At 37.2% G+C, this 25,106-nt stretch overlaps 1 protein-coding gene across 7 annotated transcripts in view; it reads left to right on the top strand.

Moving 5' to 3' along the window:
* The window catches only part of EXOC6 (exocyst complex component 6), a 205,708-nt gene that overhangs the window by 98,156 nt on the left and 82,446 nt on the right, over window positions 1-25,106 (top strand). For 6 of the 7 annotated variants that reach the window (XM_036264683.1, XM_036264682.1, XM_036264687.1 and 3 more), the window contains 5 exons: window positions 596-693; window positions 6,641-6,746; window positions 10,539-10,648; window positions 19,198-19,309; window positions 21,533-21,667. In XM_036264683.1, coding sequence (XP_036120576.1) covers window positions 596-693; window positions 6,641-6,746; window positions 10,539-10,648; window positions 19,198-19,309; window positions 21,533-21,667 — 561 coding nt within the window. The remainder of the gene's footprint in view (window positions 1-595; window positions 694-6,640; window positions 6,747-10,538; window positions 10,649-19,197; window positions 19,310-21,532; window positions 21,668-25,106) is intronic. The other variant, XM_036264684.1, reaches the window with a different exon arrangement.

Raw genomic sequence — 25,106 nt, 5'->3', positions numbered from 1 at the left:
TCTCTTCCTCCAACTCTATCTGAACAAAATATCAAAAAATGTCCTCGAGTGAGGATTAAAAAAAAAAAAAAAATCAAATGTGTTTTTATACACAGACAATAACAATAAAAAAAAAAAGAATAAAGTTTTGGAGGGTTTATGTTTGATGAAAAGATATAACTTTTCCTATACATCAAAGTTTCTCTTAAATTGAAGGTATAAAGGGACGTCAGCATGTTTTAGACAGCATATATTCCCTTTTTTTCTTGTGTCCTATTTAGGGACCACTTTTCAAGACAGTTATGTAGATCATTAATCTTGAACTTTTTCACCAGTTCTGACTTCTGATACTTTTTAAGGCCAACTAAGAAATCCAGAGTAAAGAGAGAAATGGAAAAATGATTCCAGCTTCACAAAACTCTTTCTAAACTCTTGCTTACCTAATGCAACCCAGTAGAAAGTCAAAAAGATACCTTTTTTTCATACTGTTGGAATGGTATATAATGGTACAGTTAGCGGTGACTTTCAAACACATCTCCAGTATTCTCAACATTTTTTAAATGAATATTTTTACTTATTTGACTTGTTTATCTGTTTTTTTATGTGTGTGTTTTAGGGTTATGGTTTTCCAGTGAACCGACTTTTTGACCTTTTATTTGAAATAAGAGATCAATACAATGAAACACTGCTTAAGAAATGGGCTGCAGTTTTCAGGTTAGTCTGAGCCATGGTGACTTAATGTGGTGAAAATTTGTCAAATGCTAAAGTAATTGATTTTTTATTTAGCATAAAAAATTCTTATAATAATTTTTATTGTGGTAAAATAGACATAACATAAAATTTACCATTTTAATCTTTTAAAAATGTACAGTTTAGTGGCATCAAGTACATTTATGTTGTAAACATCACCACTATCCTTCTCCAGAACTTTTTCATCTTCCCAAACTGGCACTCTATACCAGTTGAGCAGTAACTCCCATTCCCTTTTTCTAGCCCCTGGCAATCCCCATTCTCCTTTGTCTCTATGAATTCAACTACTCGGTACTTCATATAAGTGGGATCACACATATTTAAATACAAATTTGTATTTTTTGTGTCTGGATAATTTCACTTGGAATAATGTCTTTTAGGTGAATTCATGTTGTAGTATGTGTCAGAATTTCATTTTTTATAATATTCTATTGTATGTATATACCACATTTTATTTATCATTGATCCATTTATGGATATTTGAGTTGTTTCTACTTTTGGCTATTGTGAATAATGATGCTGTGAACACTGGTATACAAATATCTGTTTGAGTCCCTGTACTGTTTTCAGTTCTTTTGGGTATATACCCAGAAGTGGGATTTTGCTGGATTATATATAAATATATGTTTAATATTTTAAGGAATTGCCATATTGTTTTCCACAGTGGTTGCACCACTTATAATTAATTTTTAAATGCACTACTTTTAGTTTTAATGTTTGTAGTTTGTTTTCTGAGTAAATGATTAGGCAAACGGCTGTAGGTGTTCAAAGGTGTTGAGTATTAGAAATTTATAGCTTTTAAATTTTGTTTGGGAAAAGTGTTATTTTTACAAACAACATAATCAGATTAAAATCTTAAAATATCTAATTAGGAAAATTACCTTTTAAAAAAAATCTTTATTGTTAAATGTATTGCAGACGTCCCTCCTTTTTTCCTTCCATTAACACCCCCTACCTCCCAAACCCCACCTTTTCTGCACTGTTGTTGGTGTCCATTGGTTATACATTTTAGTTCTTTGGTTTATCTCTTCCCACACCTCTTCCCTCTGAGATTTGTCAGTCTGTTCCCTACTTCCATGTCTCTAGATCTGTTTTGTTTGTCAGCTTATTTTGTTCATTATATGCCACAAATAAGTGAGATCATGTGATACTTGTCTTTCTCTGACTGGCTTATTTCACTTAGCATAATACTCTCCGGGTCCCTCCACGCTGTCGCAAAGGGTAAGAGTCCTTCTTCCTTTTTTTATAGCTGCATACTATTTCATTGTGTACATGTATCACAGCTTTTTTTATCCATTCATCTACTGATGGACACTTGGGCTGTTTCCAGATCTTAGCTATTGTAAATAGTGCTTCTATGAACATTGGGGTGCATATATTCTTCTCATTGGTGTTTCAGTCTTCTTAGGATATATTCCTAGAAGTGGGATTACCTACTTGTAGGGCATAGACAAAGTATTTTAATATCTATGTAATTTTCCATTGCCATGAAAAGAGAAATCTGCTCCCTTCTTTCTAAATTCTAAAAACTTTCCTCCCTCTTTCCCTCCCTTCCTCTCTTCTTTCCTTCCTTTGGAAGAAAAGTCAATCTTGAGATCTTAGATCTAGGTCATCCACAACATGATAGAAGTAATGTGGCAATAATATTTGATGAAATTACAATAGAAAATACGTTAAGTAGTCTAACATCAGCTTGGCATTTGCGCCATCAATTTGCAAAACTATGGAGGGCTGACCTTCTGAATACTGTGATAGAAGTTTTTCTTTTTAAAATACTTAAGTGATTCACAAGGTGATACAGTTCTATTAAAACCAACTAAATAAATCCTTATTTCAGCTTTTTTGTATTAACATTTCCTAGGAGTGATATTGGGAGGAGGGTGTCCCAAATGGATAAGTGACAGTCTTGATGAGTCATGTATAAGTATCAACAATTTTTTATATTTAGTATTTTAGAAATAGAGATAGTGCTTATTGATAGGGGTAGTAATCTATAATATAAATGCTATGATATAATGTGATGCTATAATAACTATCTATAATTTATTTACATATATGTATAAACTTTACTTATAAAGTTGATGATACTAACTTGCCCTCTTCAGAAGAGTGTTTACATTTTCACAATTGTTGATAGATTTGTATTGAGGCAGCTGTTTTCTCTTATCCATCTTAAGATTTCTAGTAGTGAGATTGTTCCCCAAGGTGAGGGAAACTATGAATTATTGTTTTCTCTCTGGGAAGCTAGTGGGTTCATTCAGATAGAGATAGGATTAACATTATCATCCACTGTAATTGTTGGGGAGAATAAATGATAGCATGTGAATTGTAGTACATAATTCCCAAACACATCTGCCTTCTTTCAATATCCTCTAGATCATGCTTTTTGCTTAGATTTTTAAGAAATGGCAGAATTTAAACTCTTCGTATCCCTCGCCTGTTTCTTCAAAGATTGTTACAAGTAGTGAATTGACAACCTAACAATTAAATGGGGAAAAAGTAAAAGTTATCATCAGGCCCTGGCCGGTTTGGCTCGGCTGTTAGAGCGTCCTCCTGTGGTCCAGAGAGACCCGGGTTCGGTTCCCGCTAAGGGCACATACCTCGGTTGCAGTTTGTCCCCGGCCCTGGTTGGTCGTGCGGGTGGCAACCATTCGATGTGTCCCTTTCACGTCGATGTTTCTCTCTCTCTCTCCCTCCCACTCTATCTGAACAAAAAATGGGAAAATATCCTCGGGTGAAGATAAAAAAAAAAAAGTTATCATCAGTACTGAATAATTAAAACTTGGCTACTTCCACGATAGAATTTATAATCTGACTACTGTCACAGTTTGTTTATCTGTGTGTGGTTCTCTTCAACTACATTGTAAGTACCAGTGTTTTATTTATATTCTTGATTGCCTAGTCCCAAATCTAGTGCCTTGTGCAGTGTAGGTACTTAGTAAATGATAGAATTTGGTTCAGTAAATACATCACTTTTAAGACTACATTAACATTTTCAGAATATGAATATACCATTCACTGAATTATCTCTCCTTGCATGTTAACTGACTCCTGGCATTTGTATAAAGTGAGTGCTTTATGGTCTTCTAGTAGTTTCGTTCCCTGTAACTTGCCTTTTAACCACTGTGAACACTATTTAGAAGGAAATATAATTAATTGAAGGCTCTCACTATATTTTAGGTGAACAGAGTCTTTTTTTTTGTTGTTGTTAATCCTCACTGGAGGATAATGTTCCATTGATTTTTTTTGAGAGAGTGGAAGGGAGGAACGTAAAGAGGGAAAGAGAAACATTGATGTGAGAGAGACACATCCATTGGTTGCTCCCCACACGATCCCAACTGGGGCTGGGGATTGAACCTGCAACCCAGGTACGTGCCCTTTACCAGGAATCAAAGCCCAAGACCCTTCAGTCTGAAGGCTGACACTCTAACCACTGAGCCAAAGTGACCAGGGCCAGAGCCTTAACTACCTTGTGCCCCACCATGATTTACAAACCTGTGCCTTTATTTCTAGCTTCTCCTTAAGACCCCAGGCCCATTTATCACTTAGATATCAATCATTCACTACCCAAACCATATCCTTTTCTTGTATTCCTTACCTCAGCAAATGTTTCTGATGAGGTGAGGTGTATATCATTTGTCCATTTGCCTTGTCTAGAAACCATAGATTCATCAGGATTACACTTTACCTTATAATCCTCATTTAGCTTTATTCTGTTTATTAAAAGTTGATGTTTCTGCCACTTGCTTTTTGCCCCCACTAGTACAACTTTCATTCAAATCCCCATTACCTTTTATTTATTTTTTATTTTATTTATTTATTTTTTAATCCTCACACGAGTGTATTTTTCCATTGATGTTTTTCAGATAGAATGGGAGGGAGAGAGGAAGGGAGAGAGAGAGAAACATCGATATGAGAGAGACACATCAACTGGTTGCCTCCCGCATGACCCTGACCAGGGCTGGAGATAGAACCTGAAACCGAGGTTTGTGTCCTTGACCAGAATCGAACCCGAGATGCATCGGTCCACAGGCTGATGCTCTAACCGCTGAACCAAACCGGCCAGGGCCCCATCACCTTTTATTTAGATTATTCTTCAGTCTTTCTAATGGCCTCGGTGTTCCTAATTGCCTTTTTCCAGGTTATGTTCCACAGTCCTCTGCCTTAAACCTAGTAATGGCGTTCCATTTCCTACAGTATAAATTCTAGGTGCCTCATTTGTCCACCTCTGCAACCTCATTATACACCATGTCCTTGTATACATAGCACTCCAGTAAAACTTTGCCATCTAGCCCTGGCCAGTTTGGCTCAGCGGTTGGCGCATCGGCCTGCGGACCAGAGAGTCCCGGGTTCAGTTCCCGCTAGGGGCACATACCAAAAAAAAAAGTTCCAAATGTTATGCCCTGGCTGGTTTGGCTCAGCGGTTGAAGCGTCAGCTCGCGGTCCAGAGAGACCCAGGTTTGGTTCCCGCTAAGGGCATGTACCTCGGTTGCAGTTTGTCCCCGGCCCCAGTTGGGGTTGTGCGGGAGCAGCTACTCAATGTGTCTCTTTCACGTCGATGTTTCTCTCTCTCCCTCTCTATCTGAACAAAAATGGAAAAATGTCCTTGGGTGAGGATAAAACAAACAAACAAGAAACAACTTTGCTACCTTTGGTTTTATATCTCCACACACATGCTGATACTTTTTTACCTCTTATGCTTTTGCATGTTATGTTTCATCTTTCTGAAATGCTGTTCTTCCATAATCTCATTAGAAGTGTTTCTTTTCATCTTTAAAGACCCTACAGAGCCTATAGCTTCTCTGTCAAATTTTCATTAGATATCCCCCACCCACTCTGATAATGTTAATCACTTCTTCCTTTGTCCTTTTTCTGAACCTTGTACTTCTTTTTTTGTACGTATAACAACACATCATTATACACATTATAGATGTATTTGTATATCTATCTCTTCTGTTAGGTTTGAGAACAGAAATCTTTTATCTTCATGAGGTAGAAGTGTTTAATAAATATTAAACTAAATTATGATTAAAAGGAAGTTGATAATTGGACAGCAGGTATTGTAGGACAGGCTGGGTTAATGTACAGTAATAAAAGTGACTCTAATCTCAGTGGATGAAAACAGACTTTTTACTTTTCACACACAGAGAAGTCCCCAGTGGGTCTAATAGTCCTAATCCAGGTCATTTGCATTTGTGATTCTGCTTTCTTAACATGTGGTCTCCCTTGTCACCATGGGAGGGGGTGTTGCATAGTTAGCTCATAAATGCTTTAGATTTCAAGCAACACATATCGCTTCCATTTATAGCCCAAGGGCCAAAATTGGTCATATGGCTCTGCCTGTTTACAATGGGGCTGTATAGGAGAGAACATGAATATTTGGTGAGTAGTATATATCCTGCCATACTAACTATAAAGGTCCTTTGCTAATGACATCATGAGAGACTAAACAATAGAAGATATTGTTTCATCTTTAAGGAGCTTATGATCTAGTTGGGAAGAAAGAACAGACAAGACATACAACTTCAGAATTGTTTCCATCAAGAAATATGGCTGGAATACTCCATTTCATGGCTTTGTTTTTAGTTATAGATAATAGATAATTATTTCATTTAGTGTGTATCATCTTCAGAATTGAGCTTACACTAGAAAACTAAAACTAAAGTACCAAGAGGGTGGAAAACAAATACATGGAAGAGACTGCACGTGTATTTTGAGGGACAAGACTTGTTTGGTATTGAAGTTTAGAATTCTAGGTGATTATGCAGTGTTTTCCTACTTGGACCTTTAACTGACAAGTTGAAAATGCTTTGGTAATAGTTGGGATATTATTTTTTTTTCATTGTCCCTCAGCACTCAAGTAATACGTTTTTTAATATTAAAATTTCAATTCTCTCTTCTTTTTTAACAGGGACATTTTTGAAGAAGATAATTATAGCCCCATTCCTGTTGTTAATGAAGAAGAGTATAAAATAGTCATCAGTAAATTTCCCTTTCAAGATCCAGACCTTGAAAAGGTACAAGCTAGTTTTTAATTCAAGAATTTTCTTAAAAATACATTCATGGTATTTATTGCTACATAATATTAACCTGACACTGTAAGTAAGAATCTCTTCTTTTGAGGCAATTCTTTTGTTGTGTTGTTTAAGAAAATTAATTATGTTTTGTTAAAAGATTATGTTACATCTACTACTATTACTACTTTGGTGAAGTTAAGGGACTTTCTTGGGGATATTAGGAACAGTTGTCCCAAATGTTAGGTGAATTCTCTGGGCAGGTGTTGCTAACATTGGGTGGATTCCAAATTACACATACTGAATGTTGAGTAAATTGTAGGAATAAGTAAGGAAGGAGAGGAGACTTTTTTTGAAACATCTATCACTGTGGAAGATTTGTGGCTTTTTTTTCCCCCTAGAAATATACTTCTAAACAAAATTTATTTTGGTGGAATAAGAGTGAAGGCAGTAGCCGCTGTAGATTTTTTTCCTGAAGTACAAATCTGTGTTTTGGAGTCAAAGTATCTTTTTAAAAATTTTTTGTTAATCCTCACCTGAGGATACTTTTTCTATTGATTTTTGGATAGAGTGGAAGGGAGGGATGGAGAGAGAGAGAGAGAGAAACGTCAATGTGAGAGAGACACATTGATTGGTTGCCTCCCCCATGACCCTGACCAGGGCCAGGGATCAAACCTGCAACCCAGGCATGTGCCCTTGACCACGAATTGAACCCAAAACCCTTCCGTCCACAGACCAACGCTCTAACCACTGAGCAAAACTGGCCAGGGCTGGAGTCAAGATATCTTAATAAAAGACCAGACACAGAAAAGAAATACACCAGCATGTAGAGTATGCTGGGACTACATATGATTGCATATATGTGTGCATATACACACACTTGTACTTGTCTGGAGTCCCTGGGTAGAATCAGAGCTCATGGGGAAAGGATATCCTATTTCCTATTAATGTTACCTTTTTTAGTCTCTGTTTTCTTTTTGTTCCTCTCCTTACTATTCTTTATTATTTTTCTAGCTCTTTATAATTTAGTCATTTTCTACATTTTTATCCCTTTACAATGAACAAAAGTGAATTCTGAGTGAAATGTGTGAATGTTGATTGTAAGTTTTTATGTTATATTTTTATATGTATATTTTAAGTAAGCATATTATGTGTAATAGTCACTAAATATAGAATCAAGTAATTAATTGCATAGCTTTTAGATTATAACTAACACTGCCATTGCATAAACCTAATAGCTAGATTCTAATACTCACAAAAGACCAGAATAATTATTCTAAATCAATATTTTTAAAGCACCAAAGTTATCTCTGTCAAGAAATATTACCAGAACATTTTCTATCTCATAGCTTGGTTTCGTTTAGTTTTGGTCACTGGTAATAAAGTTTACTCAGGCTGTAGTATCTCCATAAAGAACATTGGATTGTAGGGTTCACATTGTCAGCTCTACCTGTGGCTTATTTTGGTCAAGTGACTTACCCTGTTTGGGCATTTGTGGCTCATTTGTCAAGTGAGGAGACTGAACTAAATAATCTCTAATGTTCTAATTACAATGAAGTAGTCTAAATAGGTTTATAGTTAAAAGGAAGCTTGACTTAGCTTGTAGGGTGCTTCCAAAATATAAAGTAGGATTAAATTAGTTAGGAGTTATATTTATTGGTTTATATATTACTTATCATTAAAAAGAAGAGCTGTGGTTAAGATAAAGGCCACATGGAACATTTAAATTTGACAGCTTAAAAAGAAACTGTAGCCCTGGCCGGTTTGGCTCAGCGGTTAGAGAGACCTGGGTTCAGTTCCTGCTAAGGGCACGTACCTCGGTTGCAGTCTGTCCCTGGCCCTAGTTGGGTCGTGTGGGTGGCAACCACTCAATGTGTCCCTTTCACGTCGATGTTTCTCTCTCTCTCTCTCCCTCCCACTCTCTCTGAACAAAATATGGAAAAGTGTCATCGGGTGAGGATTAAAAAAAAAAATTTTTTTTTAAAAAAGAAAGAAACTATAAATTATTTAGTAACAGTCTCTTGGTTATGTGTGTGTACATATTTAATTATTTTCCTAATTTACATTAAAACTATTAGAAAAGATGTAAAACTATCTCTCAAATAATGAGTTATTTTCAGTGTAAATTATGAGTGAGAAAAGAGTAAGACTGAACATATATGCAAAAATTAGTCTTTTTGCAGATAGCTGTGGTAATTTGATTGGAACCCTTTGGCTCAAGTAAGAACATACTTATATTCTGTCACTACTGTCATTGAAATAAATTCTTAAAGCTGAATATCTTCCAGATATATCTCTTTGACTGATGTGTTGAGAATAGATTGGAGAAGAGCTTAGACTGGTGACAGGGAGATTAGTTAGGGGATTGTTGCAGTTATCTTAATAAGAGAGATTGGTGACTTGAGTGAGAGTTATGGCCATGGAATTTAAGAGATGTTTAGGAAGTAGAAACAATAGGTGTTGATGAATATTTACATATGAGAGATGACGAAGATGGAGGGGTCAAGCATGATACCCAAGTTTCTGCCTTGAATGGTTGTAGCGTTTACTAGACTAGGAAACACAAGAGGAGCAGATTTAGAAGGAAGGGGTGAAAATTACACTTTTGGATCTATTAAGTGTGTCTTGAATACCATCAAACACTGGTATACAGCCACAGGTACCGTTTAAGTGTTACAGCCAAATGGAGGTGTCCAAGTGGTAGTTAGATAAACAGATTTGGACTTCAGAAGAAAGATTTGGCCTGAATTTATAGATTTGGGAGATGTTGGCATTTGCATGGTGATTGAAGTCATTAGAGTAGACAAGATCATCCAATGACAGTATGTATGGTAAGAAGAGGAGAAGATGTAGGATAGGCCCTAAGGCATAGCAATAATTAAAGGATGGCTAGAGGAAGAGATATAGAGAAGGTGGAGAAATAAGAGGAAATGAATACAGAGGAAATGGATACCAAGGAAATGGATACTAAGGAAGGAGAGATCATTTAAGAAGCAGGAGGGAGCCAACTGTGTCAGATACTTTAGATAAATCAGGTAACATGAGAACTAGAAAGTTCATTGGATTTAACATTTATTTACAAGGTCATTAGTGACCTGATGAGGGTACTTTCCTTGATATAATTAGGTTGGAATGAATGTGGAGATAGAAGTCTAGATTCGATTTCATGAAGTATAGATAAGGGGCTTTGTGAAAACTCTTGGAGATAGTTTACCTTTTGGGAACCAAAAATTTGCTAGTGGATGTTGGCTGATAAAGCAGTTTAGCCATGAAGCACATTGTAAACCATTGGCTGCATACCAGTGTCTGATGGTATACTGGTTAGAAAGCTATTATAAGGTATTCTAAGAGTTATGAGATGAAATGAATACCTTCTTGAATTGGCATCAAGCCTTCTTTGAGGGTAAAGGGAGTCTTAAAATTGTTTGATGACTCTGAGCCAGGAAGCTGGCCCATAACTTTCATGACCAATTTGACTCTTGTATTATGGAGAAAGAGAAGCAGATGACTGACAGCTAACCATCTAATGCAAGATATTTATCAGAACATAGAGAGGTATTAATATATGCTTGTTAGAAGTCTGACAATATGATTCAAGAAACAAGTAAATTGCTACATTATTTTCTTCAGAAATATTTTGGTTTTCTTTAAAAACTCAAAAATAATGTAAAAACATAGCAGGAGACTTTGAGATGCAGGTATTTACTGTTAATTCAAAGGTGAAGTCACTTTAAGTTTTACATTTTTAGGTGATTATAGAATGTTGAAAACAACATTAACTTTTTCTGTCTACAGCAATCTTTCCCAAAGAAATTCCCCATGTCTCAATCAGTGCCTCGTATTTACATTCAAGTTAAAGAATTTATTTATGCCAGCCTGCAATTTTCGGAGTCACTGCACCGGAGGTAAGTTTAATAATAGGAATTGTATCCTTATCATAGCTATTTTTATGAAACATTCACTCTTTATTTCTAGGCCATGACTCTTTAGTGGATCATTATCTCATTGGAAAGACTACCGTATTTTAGTGACAATATGGGGTTAAGTTGCTGTAAATCTTATATAACAGTGGAAGTATCTGACATAAAAAGAACAAACATGATATATTTTTAATTGCGAATTACTTTCTGGAGGAGAGAGGGGTGATGCTGGCTTTCTTAATGTCTCCCTCTCTGAAATCTGTCCTTTTGGGTTTTTTTGTTTGTTTGTTTGTTTGTTTGTTTGTTTGTTTTTCCAGATAGGGCAGGAGGGAGAGAGGAAGGAAGAGAGAGAGAAACATCGATGTGAGAGACACCCATCGACTGGTTGCCACCCGCACAATTCTACCCGGCGCTGGGGACAAACCACAACTGAGGTACATGCCCTTAGTGGGAACCAAACCCGGGACTCTCTAGTCTGTGGGCCAGTGCTCTAACCACTGAGACAAAATGGCCAGGGCTGAAATCTGTGCTTTTGAATCTGTGTATTGAATAGCAAGAAATACCCTTCACTGATGAACACTTTTGAATTTTAAGTCATAAAAAGGCAGGAAGGAAGTTCAGATCCAAGAATTATTTATTTTTCGCCCTGGCCAGTTTGGCTCAGCAGTTAGAGCGTCAACCTGCAGTCCAGAGAGACCCGGGTTTGGTTCCCGCTAAGGGCGCGTACCTCGGTTGCAGTTTGTCCCTGGCCCTGGTTGGTCGTGCGGGTGGCAGCCACTCGATGTGTCCCTTTCATGTTGATGTTTCTCTCTCTCTCCCTCCCACCCTATCTGAACAAAAAATGGAAAAATGTCCTCGGGTGAGGATAAAAAAACAAAAAACAGAAGAATTATTTATTTTTCAAGCTGAAACAGTGAGAACCATGATAGTTTTTTATTTTTTATTTTAGTCTTCATCTGAGGATATTTTTCCATTGATTTCTGGATAGAATGGAAGGGAGGGAGGGAGGCTAAGAGAGAGAGAGAGAGAGAAACATTAATGTGAGAGAGACAGATCAATTGGTTGCCTTCCACACAACCCCAACCAGGGCTGTGGATCAAACCTGCAACCGAGGTGCATACCCTTGACTAGGAATCGAACCTGTGACCCCTTGGTTTGTGGGCCAATGGTCTAACCACTGAGAAAAACCAGCTAGGGCACAATAACAGTTCTGTAAATTATATTTTATTGTATCTGTGTCTCTTACTGTAATTATTATTATTTTGGATTTAAACAGCATATAAATAAATGGAAAAAGAAATTCTGCCGGGTAAAAGGGTATCTGCTTTTAGGTCTTACATTGCTTTTTCCTGTGACTAGGGATTCTTTAAAGGATTTCTTAATTTTTGTTCTTGAATAATATGAGTTGGAGAAGAAAGGAAGGCATACCTAATGCATAGCATTTGCTGTGCTGTGTGTTTCTTGCAAGCCAGTGATTCTCAAAGTGGAGTCCCCAGACCAGCAGCCTTAGTGTCACCTGGGAAATGGTTAGAAAAGAAACCTCAGACCTACTGAATTAAAAGCAGCGAGAGAAAAGCAGTTAGTTACCTACAAAGGAGCTCCTATAAGACTGTCAGCTGATTTCTCAAAAGATACTTTGCAGGCCAGAAAGGAGTGGCAAGAGATACTCAAAGTGATGAAAAGCAAGGACCTACAACCAAGATTACACTATCCTGCAAAGCTGTCATTTAGAATTGATGGACATACCAAGAAAGAGCTAAAGGAATTCGTCACCACCAAGCCAATATTATATGAAATGTTGAAGGGTCTTCTTGAAGGAGAAGAACAAAAATATGAACAATAAAATAGCAATAAATACATATCTATCAACAATTGAATCTTCAGACAAAATGAACAAGCAGAACAGAAACAGACTTATAGATACAGAGAACTTTTTGTTGCTTGCCAAGTGGGAGGGGGCTGGGGGGACAGGTGAAAAAGATGAAGGAATTAAGAAGTACAAATAGGTTGTTAGACTGATAAACCTCAAAGGGAAGGCAGGAAGAGATAAACCAAAGAACTTCTATGCATATATGCATAACCAGTGGACACAGACAATAGTGTGGGGAAGGCAGGAGGGGGGCAAGATTGGGGAAGAGGGGGTCAATGGGGAAAAATGGGGGGACATCTGTAATACATTCAACAATAAAGATAAGTTTTAAAGATAATAATAATACATAAAATCTCCTGGTCGGTTTGGATCAGTGGTTAGAGTGTCGGCCTGCAAACCAGAGAGTCCTGGATTCGATTCCGGCCAAGGGTAAGTAGCTCGGTTGCGATTCGTCCCCGGCCCTGATTGGGGTCGTGTGGGAGGCAACCAGTTGATGTCTCTCTCTCTTTTTTTTTTATCTTCACCAGAGGACATTTTTGCATGTACCTTCAGATAGAGCAAGAGGGAGAGAGGGAGGAAGATAGAGAAAGAAACATCGACATGACAGAGACACATCAAATGGTTGCCACCCACATGACCCCAACTGCGGCCGGGGACAAACTGCAACTGAGATACATGCCCTTAGTGGGAACCAAACATGGGACTCTCTGATCCGTGGGCCGACGCTCTAACTGCTGAGCCAAACCGGCCAGGGCGATGTGTCTTTCTTATATTGATGTTTCTCTCTCTCTCTCTCTCTTTCCTTCTCTCTCTCTCTCTCTCTTCCTCCCTTTCTTTTTCCCGCTCTATCTGAAGATAAATGGAAAAATATCCTCGGGTAAGGATTAAAAAATAAATTAATTAATTTAATTAAATTAAAATAAAAAAAAAAGAATCAGGATAAAAAAACATCAAAGGAAGATTTTAAAACATGCATTTCCATGAAAAAGAGACTGTAAGTAAAAGAGCACTAAATTTAGAATAAAACATTCCAACTCTGCAACTTACGGATAGGATGATCTTGGGCATGTCCCTTGGCCTCACTGAGCTCATCTTTGTAGAATCGTACCTCAGAACCACACTGAAAATGTGCAGGGATCGAGTGACATGATGCATGTGAGACAGAACATTCTACAGAGCCCAGCACAATGCTTCATCAGTCAATAGATGCTAGCTATTAATTTAAAATTTTTTCCATTTATGTAAATGCGTACAATAAAATGTACCAATTTTAGAAACCCTGAGGGTGGGGCCCTTGGTTTTACCATGTTCTCTGGGTGATTCTTATGCACTCTAAAGTTGAAGAACCACTGGCTTCAGCTTCATCGTATACCTAGCCTCTAAAGATATATTTTAAAGACATTAGCTTTTAACTGCAGTCATAAAACTCACTAGAGGTAATGTATTCTCAATACTGTTCAACATGACACACAAAATAGAATCTAACATTTGAAAAACAATGGATACAAATGAGTGTTAACTGAAAAGGAATAACAAAGTATTACAATGGTAGTTTTCAGTTGTGGAGCTTGAACTGTCTGAGAGCCACCAATAGGTTGTGTCTATCTTAACATTCTGAAGTTCTGATCTAAGGCAGAGACAGTATAATTCAGTGGTTAAGATCATAATCTTCAGACTTAGACCTTAGTTTGAGTCGTGATGCTGATACTCACTAGCTGTAGTAGGATCTTGGGCAGGTGTCCTAATCTGTTTAAATTGCAGTTTTCTCGTCTGTAAAATGAGGGAAATAATTCATAAGGTGGTTGTAAGAGTTAAATGAGGTAATACATGTGTGTAAAGCACTCAGTATAGTGCCTGGTACATGGTAGAAACATTGGATTTAGGAGAGGATGGGATACTACAAATTTAGATGTATGTCTGGTGCTTGGAGTGTTTTATTTTGTAAGCATTGGGGAGCTGTTGAAGGATTTTAAACTAAGGAATGACATGGAGTTATTTTGTAGGAAGTTTATTTGGCCTCAATGTGGATGATAGATTGGAGAGGATAAAAAAAAATAGTCATGTTGAAGAAGTGAAGGCAGTGATTCGAGAAAAGGATCCTGAAATAATCAGGATCAGTGATGACGATGAGGAAGGAACATATGCAGAAGTTTTAGGAGCTTGAAATTAGAATACTTGTGAATAATTAAATGAAGAAATTAAGGGATAGGGAACAACCTGACTGGAGGGCTTGGATTTGGTTATACATTCTCAGATAGATTATATATATATATATACACACACACACACACACACACACACACACACATATATACATATACACATATATACATATATATATATATATATATATATATCCTCACCCGAGGACATTTTTCCATTTTTTTGTTCAGGTAGAGTGGGAGGGAGAGAGAGGAACAGAGAGAGAGAGAGAGAGAAACATCGGTGTGAAAGGGACACATCGAGTGGCTGCCACCCACACAACCAACCAGGGCCGGGGACAAACTGCAACCGAGGTACATGACCTTAGCGGGAACCGATCCCAGGTCTCTCAGGACTGCAGGCCGACGCTCTAACCGCTGAGCCAAACCGGCCAGGGCTAGATTCTAATTATAGTTCGTCATCTTTGAAAACAATAATTCATGCATTCATCTCTTATCAACTCCTAACATTCTAAAAGGTAAATGTTGTGTATTGCTGCTATAACAGAAAAGATTCTCAATTTTTTCCCTTCTATCTTTGATGAAAGTATTAGTCACTTTTGTGAGTTCAATATTCAGTTGTCTAGTTAACTCTCTATGACCATGTTATTCATTCAGCAAAACTTTTATACTCACTTTTAAATATATATATGTTTTACTAAATTCATTGGCTATTTTCATTTTATTAATGAGAGTAATAAACAATTCCAAATACAGGGATAGCATAATTCATTAAAAAATATATAAATATAAATTTCTAGATTATCAGCTTTCTTACATATATTTTTATTTTAAAATTTTACATCTGTGCCCTAAAATTGAGTTATTAGAATTGCTTTGTTTGTGTTTGTTTGTTTGTTTTGTTTGTCATTAAAGGGTTATGTAAAAATCACTTTCTATGTTTGAAGTTTTCTTACTATGTTTATACATATTTTGGAGTTAGATTTTTAGAACTAGAAGATACTTCAAAGCTTTTATAGTGCAAATTATTGGGTTTCTTTTTATATGTGAATAAAAGCAGGCCAGAGAATGAAGTGACTTTATGAATAGACACACAAAGTCTCAATTATTTAGTTGTAGAGGAAACATCTGGACCTAATATGATCTTTAAGAAATTTTCAGTTTGTTTAAGAAGCTAAACTAAAATATTTTAGGAGTTTTACTATATATTAAGATTTAATTACTGTGAAATGTTCTTTAAAAATTAGGAAGAGTACAAGTCATAGGCTCAAAGGACAAAGGGTTAAGGGAAAAAAAATGCTCCATTAGGATAAAAACCTCATGGGGGAAATACTGGTTGTTGTCAGGGTAAATCTTGCTGGCACATGTAGGACTATAGGCTGATAGGTTTTCTTTCTCTGCTTTTACTCATGGAAGAAAAAGCATGCACTGACTCAGCATTCAAGGAAGTTCAGGGAAATTAAATGAAAGTCATTTTCTGTCATAATAGATGATCAATTTCTCCCTTTATCATTTGCAAATATTTTATCTGAGAAGGTTATATAGGGTGTCATTAAGCATAATTTGAGTGTGTCAGAAAAGAAAGCAGAGGAATTGGCAACCACCTCCTTTTTATCAGTGAGTGCATTGCTTTTTTGGGGACACTATTGATATATTAGAAAGAGTTTTCTGAGAGTTTGATGCCAAGTCACCCTGAAGTCCTAGTAGGGGCACATTCCCTGGAAAGTCTTGATTTTAGATATAAAGAATAAGGGGGAAATACTCTCCTCAGGTCTGCCAGAATTGGGGTTGGCAGAAATTGGAAAGAGTGCCTCCATTAAAATGGAGAACATTAGAGTTGCAGTGAAAAGTACCAATGTTTTATCAGATCTTGTTCTATTTGCATTTTAAAAATAAATATAAATATTTGTGCTTCATAGATTTCTGAGAATATTCTGAGAGTAGTATTTTTTGTTTGTTTGTTTAATGTATTTTAATAGCAAACTTACAGGAGCAGCACAAAAGACAGACAACATTAAAAACATGTACTTGCATGTAGGACAACTCAGTTAGAAAAGTATAGTGAATGGATGGAATCTACTATATGATAAAAATGCTACAAACACCATTTAGTTGCCATCAATAAGAAAGTTACTTGTTTTAAAAAAATCCAAATACTAGCATTGTCCAGAAAAATTTAACAGGTTTATTTATATTGTTATAAAGTTGAACTCCTGAAACTTGTTCACTGAAACATTTTGAATTGCATTAATGCCTTATGTTCCCGCATTTATATTTAAAAAATTTACACACAAATGAAAATGGAAGAACTGCCAATACCTGATTTCTGCCCTGTATTTTCAACTTGCAATCATATACTTAGGTGCGTTTTGACCCCATGGAAAAAAAATATCTAACGTTCAGAACTACCAATAACAGGAAGAAGAGAATTTTTTTTTAAAAAAAGAATGAAATGTTTCCCATCATAGTGGATTCTTAAACACATTCTCCACATATGTGGCGTGCTAGCTGGATATCTTTTGGCATAATTGTTACATGTTTGGCTTAGATAGCACACAGGTTGGTGTCTTCAAAAAGGCCAACCAGATAGGCCTAACTTGCCTCCTGCAAAGCACCAATAGCTGCACTCTGGAAGCGCAGATCTGTTTTGAAGTCCTGAGCAATTTCTCGCACCAGACCTGGAAGGGAAGTTAGCGAATCAGAAGTTCAGTGGACTTCTGATAACGTCTAATTTCACGAAGTGCCACGGTACCGGTCCTGTAACGATGAGGTTTCTTTCTTTCTTTTTTTTTTATCATCCTCACCTGAGGACATTTTTCCATTTTTTTGTTCAGAGTGGGAGGGAGAGAGAGGAAGAGAGAGAGAGAGGATGAGAGAGAGAGAGAGAGAAACATCGACGTGAAAGGAACACACCGAGTGGCTGCCACCCGCACGACCAACCAGGGCTGGGGACAAACTGCAACCGAGGTACATGCCCTTAGCGGGAACCGAACCCGGGTCTCTCTGGACCATAGGCCGATGCTCTAACCGCTGAACCAAACTGGCCAGGGCACGATGAGATTTCTTCACCCCTCCATTAGGGGGTGCACTCTTGTGAGCTGCTTTGGTAGCCAGTTGTTTCCTTTGTGAGCTGCTTTGGTAGCCAGTTGCTTTACCACCGGTGGATTTGCAGGCAGTCTGCTTTGTACAAGCCATGGTATAGAGACCTCCTTACTTACCCCCTTCTCCCGTGGCTGGAGGTTGGCGAGCTGGCGGCAGCACAGGTGTTAGAGAACGACGGCGGCTGCGAACACTGAGAGTAGTAGTTTGATAAAACAAAAAAATAGTGCTAAAATTTTTAGCCTATGTTTAAGGCAGTGGTTCTCAACTGGAGTAACGTTGCCCTCCCAGAGAACACTTGGCAATGTGTAGAGGCATTTTGGGTTGTCACAGCTAGGGGGAGGGGTGCTAGCTGCATCTTGTGGGTAGAGCCCAGGGATGCTGCTAAACATCTTTCAACGCACAGTACAGCCCTCCATAACAAAGAATTATTTGGCCTAAAATGTCAATAGTGCTGAGACTGAGAAAACTTGGTTTAATGACAGTTTAACAGTTGATAATGAAGCTATATAAAAGAAATTATTATTTACTTAAATCAAAGGCCTTGTGGTTAGTAGAAAATAATAAGCTTTTTAGTGCTAACCTAGGAATCTTTATGATGTTAAGAAACATTTATTTGTACCAAATTAAAACTAGTGTAAGGTAATTAAATATAGTTCTCAGAATCTCTTTTTAAAATCTCAATGCAGCCCTGGCTGGTTTGGCTCAATGGATGGAGCCTTGGCCCTCGGACCAAAGGGTCACAGGTTCGATTTTGGTTAAGGGCACGTACCTAGATTGCAGGTTCAATCCCCAGCCCTGGTCAGGGTCGTATGGGAGGCAACCAATTGATGTGTCTCTCTCACATTAATGTTTTTTCCTCTCTCTCTCCATCTCTCCCTTACACTCTATCTAAAAATCAATGGAAAATGTCCTTGGGTGAAGATTAATAAAAATTCTAAAAATAATAATAATAAATAAAATCTCATGGAAATGGATATCTTAGTTATATTAAAATTAATCTAGTAATTATATCTGGAAAGAGCTCACATCAATTTGCATTTTAACAGTAATTTTTGGCTGTAATTGTATATAAAGTTTTTTTTAAAGTGACTGTCCCGTAATGGAGTTGTAATTTAAGAATAATTTTATTTCCTTATACTAAGTACCCTATAATTTTACTATAATGGTTAATTGAATACATTGAAATTATGCCATAAATGAATTTCTCCTTTATTGAAATGTCCCTTTTATGAAATTAAATTGTATTGAAATTTGTGATTTAGTAAATATGGGCAATTCTAATTTACTTAAAGATAAAAAAATAGCAAATTATTTTACTGAATTGTATTAAATTATTTAGGAGGTTAACTAACTGTGTGTACCCTGGTAGAAAGCTTAATAATATCAACTTTTTTTTTTAGCTCAACGGAAATAGATGATATGCTTAGAAAATCTACAAATCTGCTGCTGACCAGAACTTTGAATAGCTGTTTGCTGAACCTTATTAGAAAACCTCATATAGGTTTGACAGAGGTAGGTTTATAGCCAAACGTTTCACTGTATGGAACAATTATTATAAATTAAGTTATTGTTGAACATCATTCTGTAAAATGAGATGTCCATTTTAAGTTTATTAATAGAAGTGGATTTGTTTTAAAATAAAAGCATTAGGGTAAGTTTAAGCAACGTGAAGGAAGACGGTTTTTACATGGGAAATAGATAGTCTCCCCTTATTCATGGTTTTAGTTTCTCATGGTCATTTGTAGTTAAAAAATATTAAATGGATAATTCCAGAAATAATTCCATAAACAATTCATAAGTTTTAAATTATGCACTGTTTTGAGTAGCATGATGAAATTTCACGCTTCCTTACCAGGGAAATGAACCATCCCTTTGTTGAGCATATTCACGCTGTATAAGCTACGTACCTGTGAGTTACTTAGCCCTCTTAGTTATCAAAACAACTGTCATGGTATCACAGTGCTTGCATTCCAGTAACCCTTATTTTACTTAATGGTGCCCAAAGTGCAAGAATAGTGATGCTGGCAATTTGAATATGCCAAAGAGAAGCCTTCAAGTGCTTCCTGTAAGTGAAAAGGAGAGAGTGCTTGAATTAATTGTGCTTGAATTGCTAAGCTCTATGGGAAGCACCAATCTTCTGTCTGTGAAATTGTGAAGAAGGAAAAAGAAATCTCTGCTAATTTTGCTGTTGCACCTCAAACTCCAAAAGTTAAGGCCATGATGCTTGATAAGTTAAGTTGGAAAAGGCATTAAATTTGTGGGTAGAAGACATGAACAGCAATGTGTTCTGATTGACACAACGTGTTGCGCCAGAAAGTATTGAACTTATAAGAACTTCAGCAAGGGATCCCCTGAAATGAGTGACCACACTAACATAACTTTTATTACAGTAAATTCTTATAATTGTTCTATTTTATTATTACTATAATATTATTACTATCCATTATAAATATTTTTATATATCTTATTAGTGATGCTAATCTCTTATTGTGTCTAATTTATGAATTAAACTTTATCACAGGTATGTATATATAGGAAAAAACATACTATGTGTAGGGTTCAGTACTATTTATAATTTCAGGAATCCACTGGGGTGTTGGAATGTATGCTGTGCAAATAAGGGGCGACTGCCGTAGTTGAGGGTGTAGGAACTTATATGTAGATTTATGATGGCCAGATCTTAATTGTTACTGCAAAGGGGACCTGGCCCGGGGCTGGTCTGCCTAGGGTTGGCCGGTAGTGTGTAGATTCTTGACTTCGTGTAGGGAAAATTTCACAACATGAGTCTGGGTGACTACTGGGGTTCGTTTATCAAAACTGGGGACAGTAAAACAAGAAAGGGCTTAGGATAGAAAAAGCAACAGGAGAGCCTAGGCTGGGCTGCCTTAGCTCTCCGGGAAGGGAAGTCGGAGAAAAGGAGGCCTTGGAGATAGGTTCAGGGAGTTAGCCTGGGACGAGCTGATGCTGCCTATTGTACCCCTGGTTGTAGGTCTCATGGGGTCCTTTAGAGTTTAAGAATGCATGCCTGTAGGGGAAGAAGAGAGGGAAGAAGAGGGGAAGGGAATGATGGGGGCTGCTCCCTAGAGGGAGAGTGCACACTGGGTCCTTTGTCTTGAGGCTTTTATTTCTCTCTTTCAGGCAAGAGTCTTAGGGGAGGTCTCAGGGAAGGATTTCAGCAGAATATTCATCAGTTTTCTAGGTATGCTTCTTCAGGGTCATGGTCTCCACTGATTGGTTAGTGTCAGGGCAGGGAATCATTAGTCATTTCATTTGGTCCTTGTGTCTTCTACCCGGTTTTCTGGGCCTGGAACTGAGATACAACTGAGACCTAGATGTTATCTCTAGGGAGGTGACCTTCTGTATCTGCTGTAGATTGCTCTGCCAGTTGTTCAGCTGTCTGTCTCAGTTTCCCTGTTCCACTCGTCCTGGCTTACTAGCCTCTCTCAACATGAAACACAAAATATTCACTTTTTTACTTGGTAAATGTATAAAATTTGAAAAAATACTTTGAAACATTATTTTGAATTAATTGGCAGTTAGACTGTTTTTTTTTTTTTAATGATAGCATTCATAAGCAGTATTTGTACCAGACTTCTAAAATCAGATAATTAGTTGTATCCTGTAATGCTATAATTAATGGTACAGTTACTGGAAGTAATAATCCTGGTTTAAAAATTCAAATGGCTTTGTGTACATGTAACATGCATCTTACCGGATATATTTTGTATTTTCTAGCTAGTGCAAATCATCATCAACACAACACACCTGGAACAAGCTTGCAAATACCTTGAGGACTTTATAACTAACATTACAAATATTTCTCAAGAAACTGTTCATACTACAAGACTTTATGGTCTTTCTACCTTTAAGGTATGTAAAAATCTGACTAAAGTTTTTATTTCAACCACTGTAAGCAAACTTTTAAAAATTAAAGACACTTTTTATTATATACATGATTCCATTTTATTCCTAACAATGGAAAATTAGAGGTAATCACTGTCAGAAGTGAGCAGATTAATGTCAGTTTCCTTTTGCATTTTAAACATTAATATGGAGAAAAGTACATTGATTTTCCACAGCTATATTACATTTTGTTTGTGTTTGAAGACTTCTAGTAGTGCTGAATTGGTCTCATTGGATTTCCATTAATGTCTCTGTAAGAACGAGGCGGAACAGAGTCTCCAGAAGTGCAGGTTTATTGGGAATTGGCCTGCCGGACTACCTCTAAGGAGAGAGTAGCAACCGGCTTGTACAGACTAGGGATTTTTAAACTCAGGGCTGGGGGGGGGGTGGTCGTTCAGCTGAGGAGATGTGGTCATCTTTGGTTGGGGGCTGGGGTCTCCTGAAATTTGTTTTTCTTGTCGAACGTCCATCATTCCGTTCCTCCTGACTGGAGTGATGGGTTTTGGTTTTCTGGAATGAGAGGCTTAGGGAAAGGTTAAATGATAAGAGTGATGGGTTTTAGTTTCTTAGAATGAGAGGTTTAGGGCAGTAATATGGAAGTTAAGAGCTAACAGTCTCACAGTTCAATAAATAATATTTTTATATAATGTGTATATGTGTGTGTGTGTTTGGAAATTAAAAATGTAAGATGAATTACATAAATGTAAGGTTTGCTTTACATTCTTAATTGGCTTTGATCTGAAGAAAAATCAGTATCTTATTACATGTTATTAAAGTCCTGCTTTTCGCCCTGGCCAGTTTGACTCAGCGGCTGGAGCGTCGGCCTGTGGTCCATAGAATCCTGGGTTTGGTTCCTGCTAGGGGCACGTACCAAAAAAATAAAATAAAATAAATAAATAAATAAAGTCCTGCTTTTATGTCAATGGAAAGGTTTCTATTTGTATCATATCATGGGATATACTTAAAGATTAATTAATGGTTGTTTTAAACAGAATGGAAAATTAAATACTTTCATAAATTTGTTTATTAAATTATTTTATTGATTTGGGGTTATATAGACAAGATAGTGGCATAGTCTTATAATATAAATCTCTTTGCACTGAGTATTTTGCTAAAATAGTATAAACCACTTATCTCTTCTCTGTAAAATATGCTTGCTAGTTTAACCTCACAGCTTTTTCTAAGTTTTCTATTAAAAATAACGCTTATCTTTCTACTCTTGCTATATTATAAATTACCTAATTTATCTCCTAAAATTATGGTATAATCACTTTCACTTTAAAAATTCAATATACTTGTATTTAGAAATAACTAATTAAATGTTAACAATAACCAGACTTTGAAAGTCCAGAAATTACCTTTGGGTCCTAAGATTGTCTACATGGCCCCCAAATCTTATGCTCCTCTTGTTGTGGGTGGCGAGAACTGCACCAGGTATTAGACCCATGGGGTCAGACTGGACCTGGGTTCAGCAACCTCGGTACTTGAGTTCTGGCTAGGAAAGAATTCAGAGCCAAGACAAACTATAAGAAAAAATTTATTTGGAAAATCACAATAGTAGAAGAAGTAATTTGTAGAAGAAATGTGCTTAGGAAACAAATTATAGAGGTAAAGGAAGGGCCATTGGAGCTTGGGAGTGAGGAAGATAATGGTAATGGGCCAGAGGGAAGGGTAAGGGAAAGGGAAAAGGAAAGGCACTGGTGTGCTCCTGGGAGGGAGAGGGTGCACAGTGTCCTCCATCCTAAGGGTTTTAAGGGTGGAGATTTTAGGGGAGGTCCCAGAGGAAGATCTCAATAGAATATTTAGCAGTTCTCCTGGTGTGTCCTTTCAGGGTCAGGGTCTCTACTGATTGATTGGATACTCAGCACCAGGGCAGGGGGGTCATTATTCAGTGCATCTGGTCCTGAGGTCAGCTGTGAGATTCCTTGTTTGTTTTAGCTACTTTTCTGGGCCTGGAGCTGAAATACAACTGAGGTCTAGATATTATCTCTAGGGAGGAAAAGTCAGGGGGTCCAAACAGCATGACCAGTGATATGCTAGGGGAGGAAAGTCACCCCTCAGGGGAAGTCCCACCCTACAGTTAGTTGTCTTTTGCTAGGCACCAGGAACTTTCCAGCCTGGTGACCTTCTGTATCTGGCCCATCATCCTTGCTCTGCTAGTATCTGTCGAACTGCCTACCACAGAGATAATAGCTGCTGCTGCTGTATAACTTCCATATAACTTTGAGTTCTCTTTTACCCCTTTTAGTAACTGACTATTTTTTACTAGAACACAATTCTTTTTTTTTTAATTTTATTTTATGAATTTTTATTTATTTTTTTGTTACAGATATTTTACCTTTTTACCCCATTGGCACCCCCCACCCCACCCCCCTCCACCCTATCCCCGGCTTAGTTGTCCATGTCCATTGGTCATGCATACATGCATATAAGTTCTGTGGTTTATTTCTTCCCACCCCCCCACCCCCCATCCCCTCTTCTGAGGGATGTCAGTCTGTGCCCTACTTCCATGTGTCTGGGTCTACTGTATTCCTCAGACTGTTATGTTCATTATATTCCGTATATAAGTGAGATCATGTGGTATTTGTCTTTTTCTGCTTGGCTTCTTTCACTTAGGATAATACTTTCCAGGTCCCTCCAGGTCGTCTCAAAGGATAAGAGATCTTTCTTACTGCTGCATAGTACTCCATTGTGTATATGTACCACAGCTTTTTTATCCATTCGTCTACTGGTGGACACTTGGGCTGTTTCCAGATCTTAGCTATTGTAAATAATGCTGCTATGAACATGGGGGTACATATATCCTTCCTGATTGGTGTTTCAGGCTTCTTAGGGTATATTCCCAGCAGTGGGATCACTGGGTCAAATGGAAGTTCAATTTTTAATTTTTTGAGGTAGCACCATATTGTTTTCCATAGCGGCTGCACCAGTCTGCATTCCCACCAGCAGTGTATTAGAGTCCCCTTTTCTCCACACCCTCGCCAACACTTGTTGTTTGATGATTTGTTGATGGCGGCCATTCTGACAGGTGTGAGGTGATATCTCATTGTTGTTTTAATTTGCATCTCTCTGATGATTAGTGATGTTGAGCATTTCTTCATATGTCTCTTGGCCATTTGTATGTAGAACACAATTCTTTATATTAAATTTGTCCTTAAAATCTCTGGTATCTGTTTTGTGATTGAATCCTGATTGATGAAAAAACACATCACTTATCTCTTAGTTCTATGAAGAAATGCATATCTAAATATAATCAAGAAGAGACATCAAACGAACCCTAAATAAGAGACTTTCTACAAAATAAGTGATCTGTACTTTTCAAAATGTCAAGGCCAAATAAGATTTTTTAAAATGACAACTAATTGCAGTGTTTGACTCTGGGTTGGCTTCTGTGGCTGGGGAATGG

The sequence above is a fragment of the Molossus molossus genome, unplaced genomic scaffold (genome assembly GCF_014108415.1).
Source record: "Molossus molossus isolate mMolMol1 unplaced genomic scaffold, mMolMol1.p scaffold_m16_p_17, whole genome shotgun sequence".
In the NCBI taxonomy this organism is placed as follows: Eukaryota; Metazoa; Chordata; class Mammalia; order Chiroptera; family Molossidae; genus Molossus; species Molossus molossus.
This window is presented reverse-complemented; position numbering and strand designations above follow the sequence as displayed.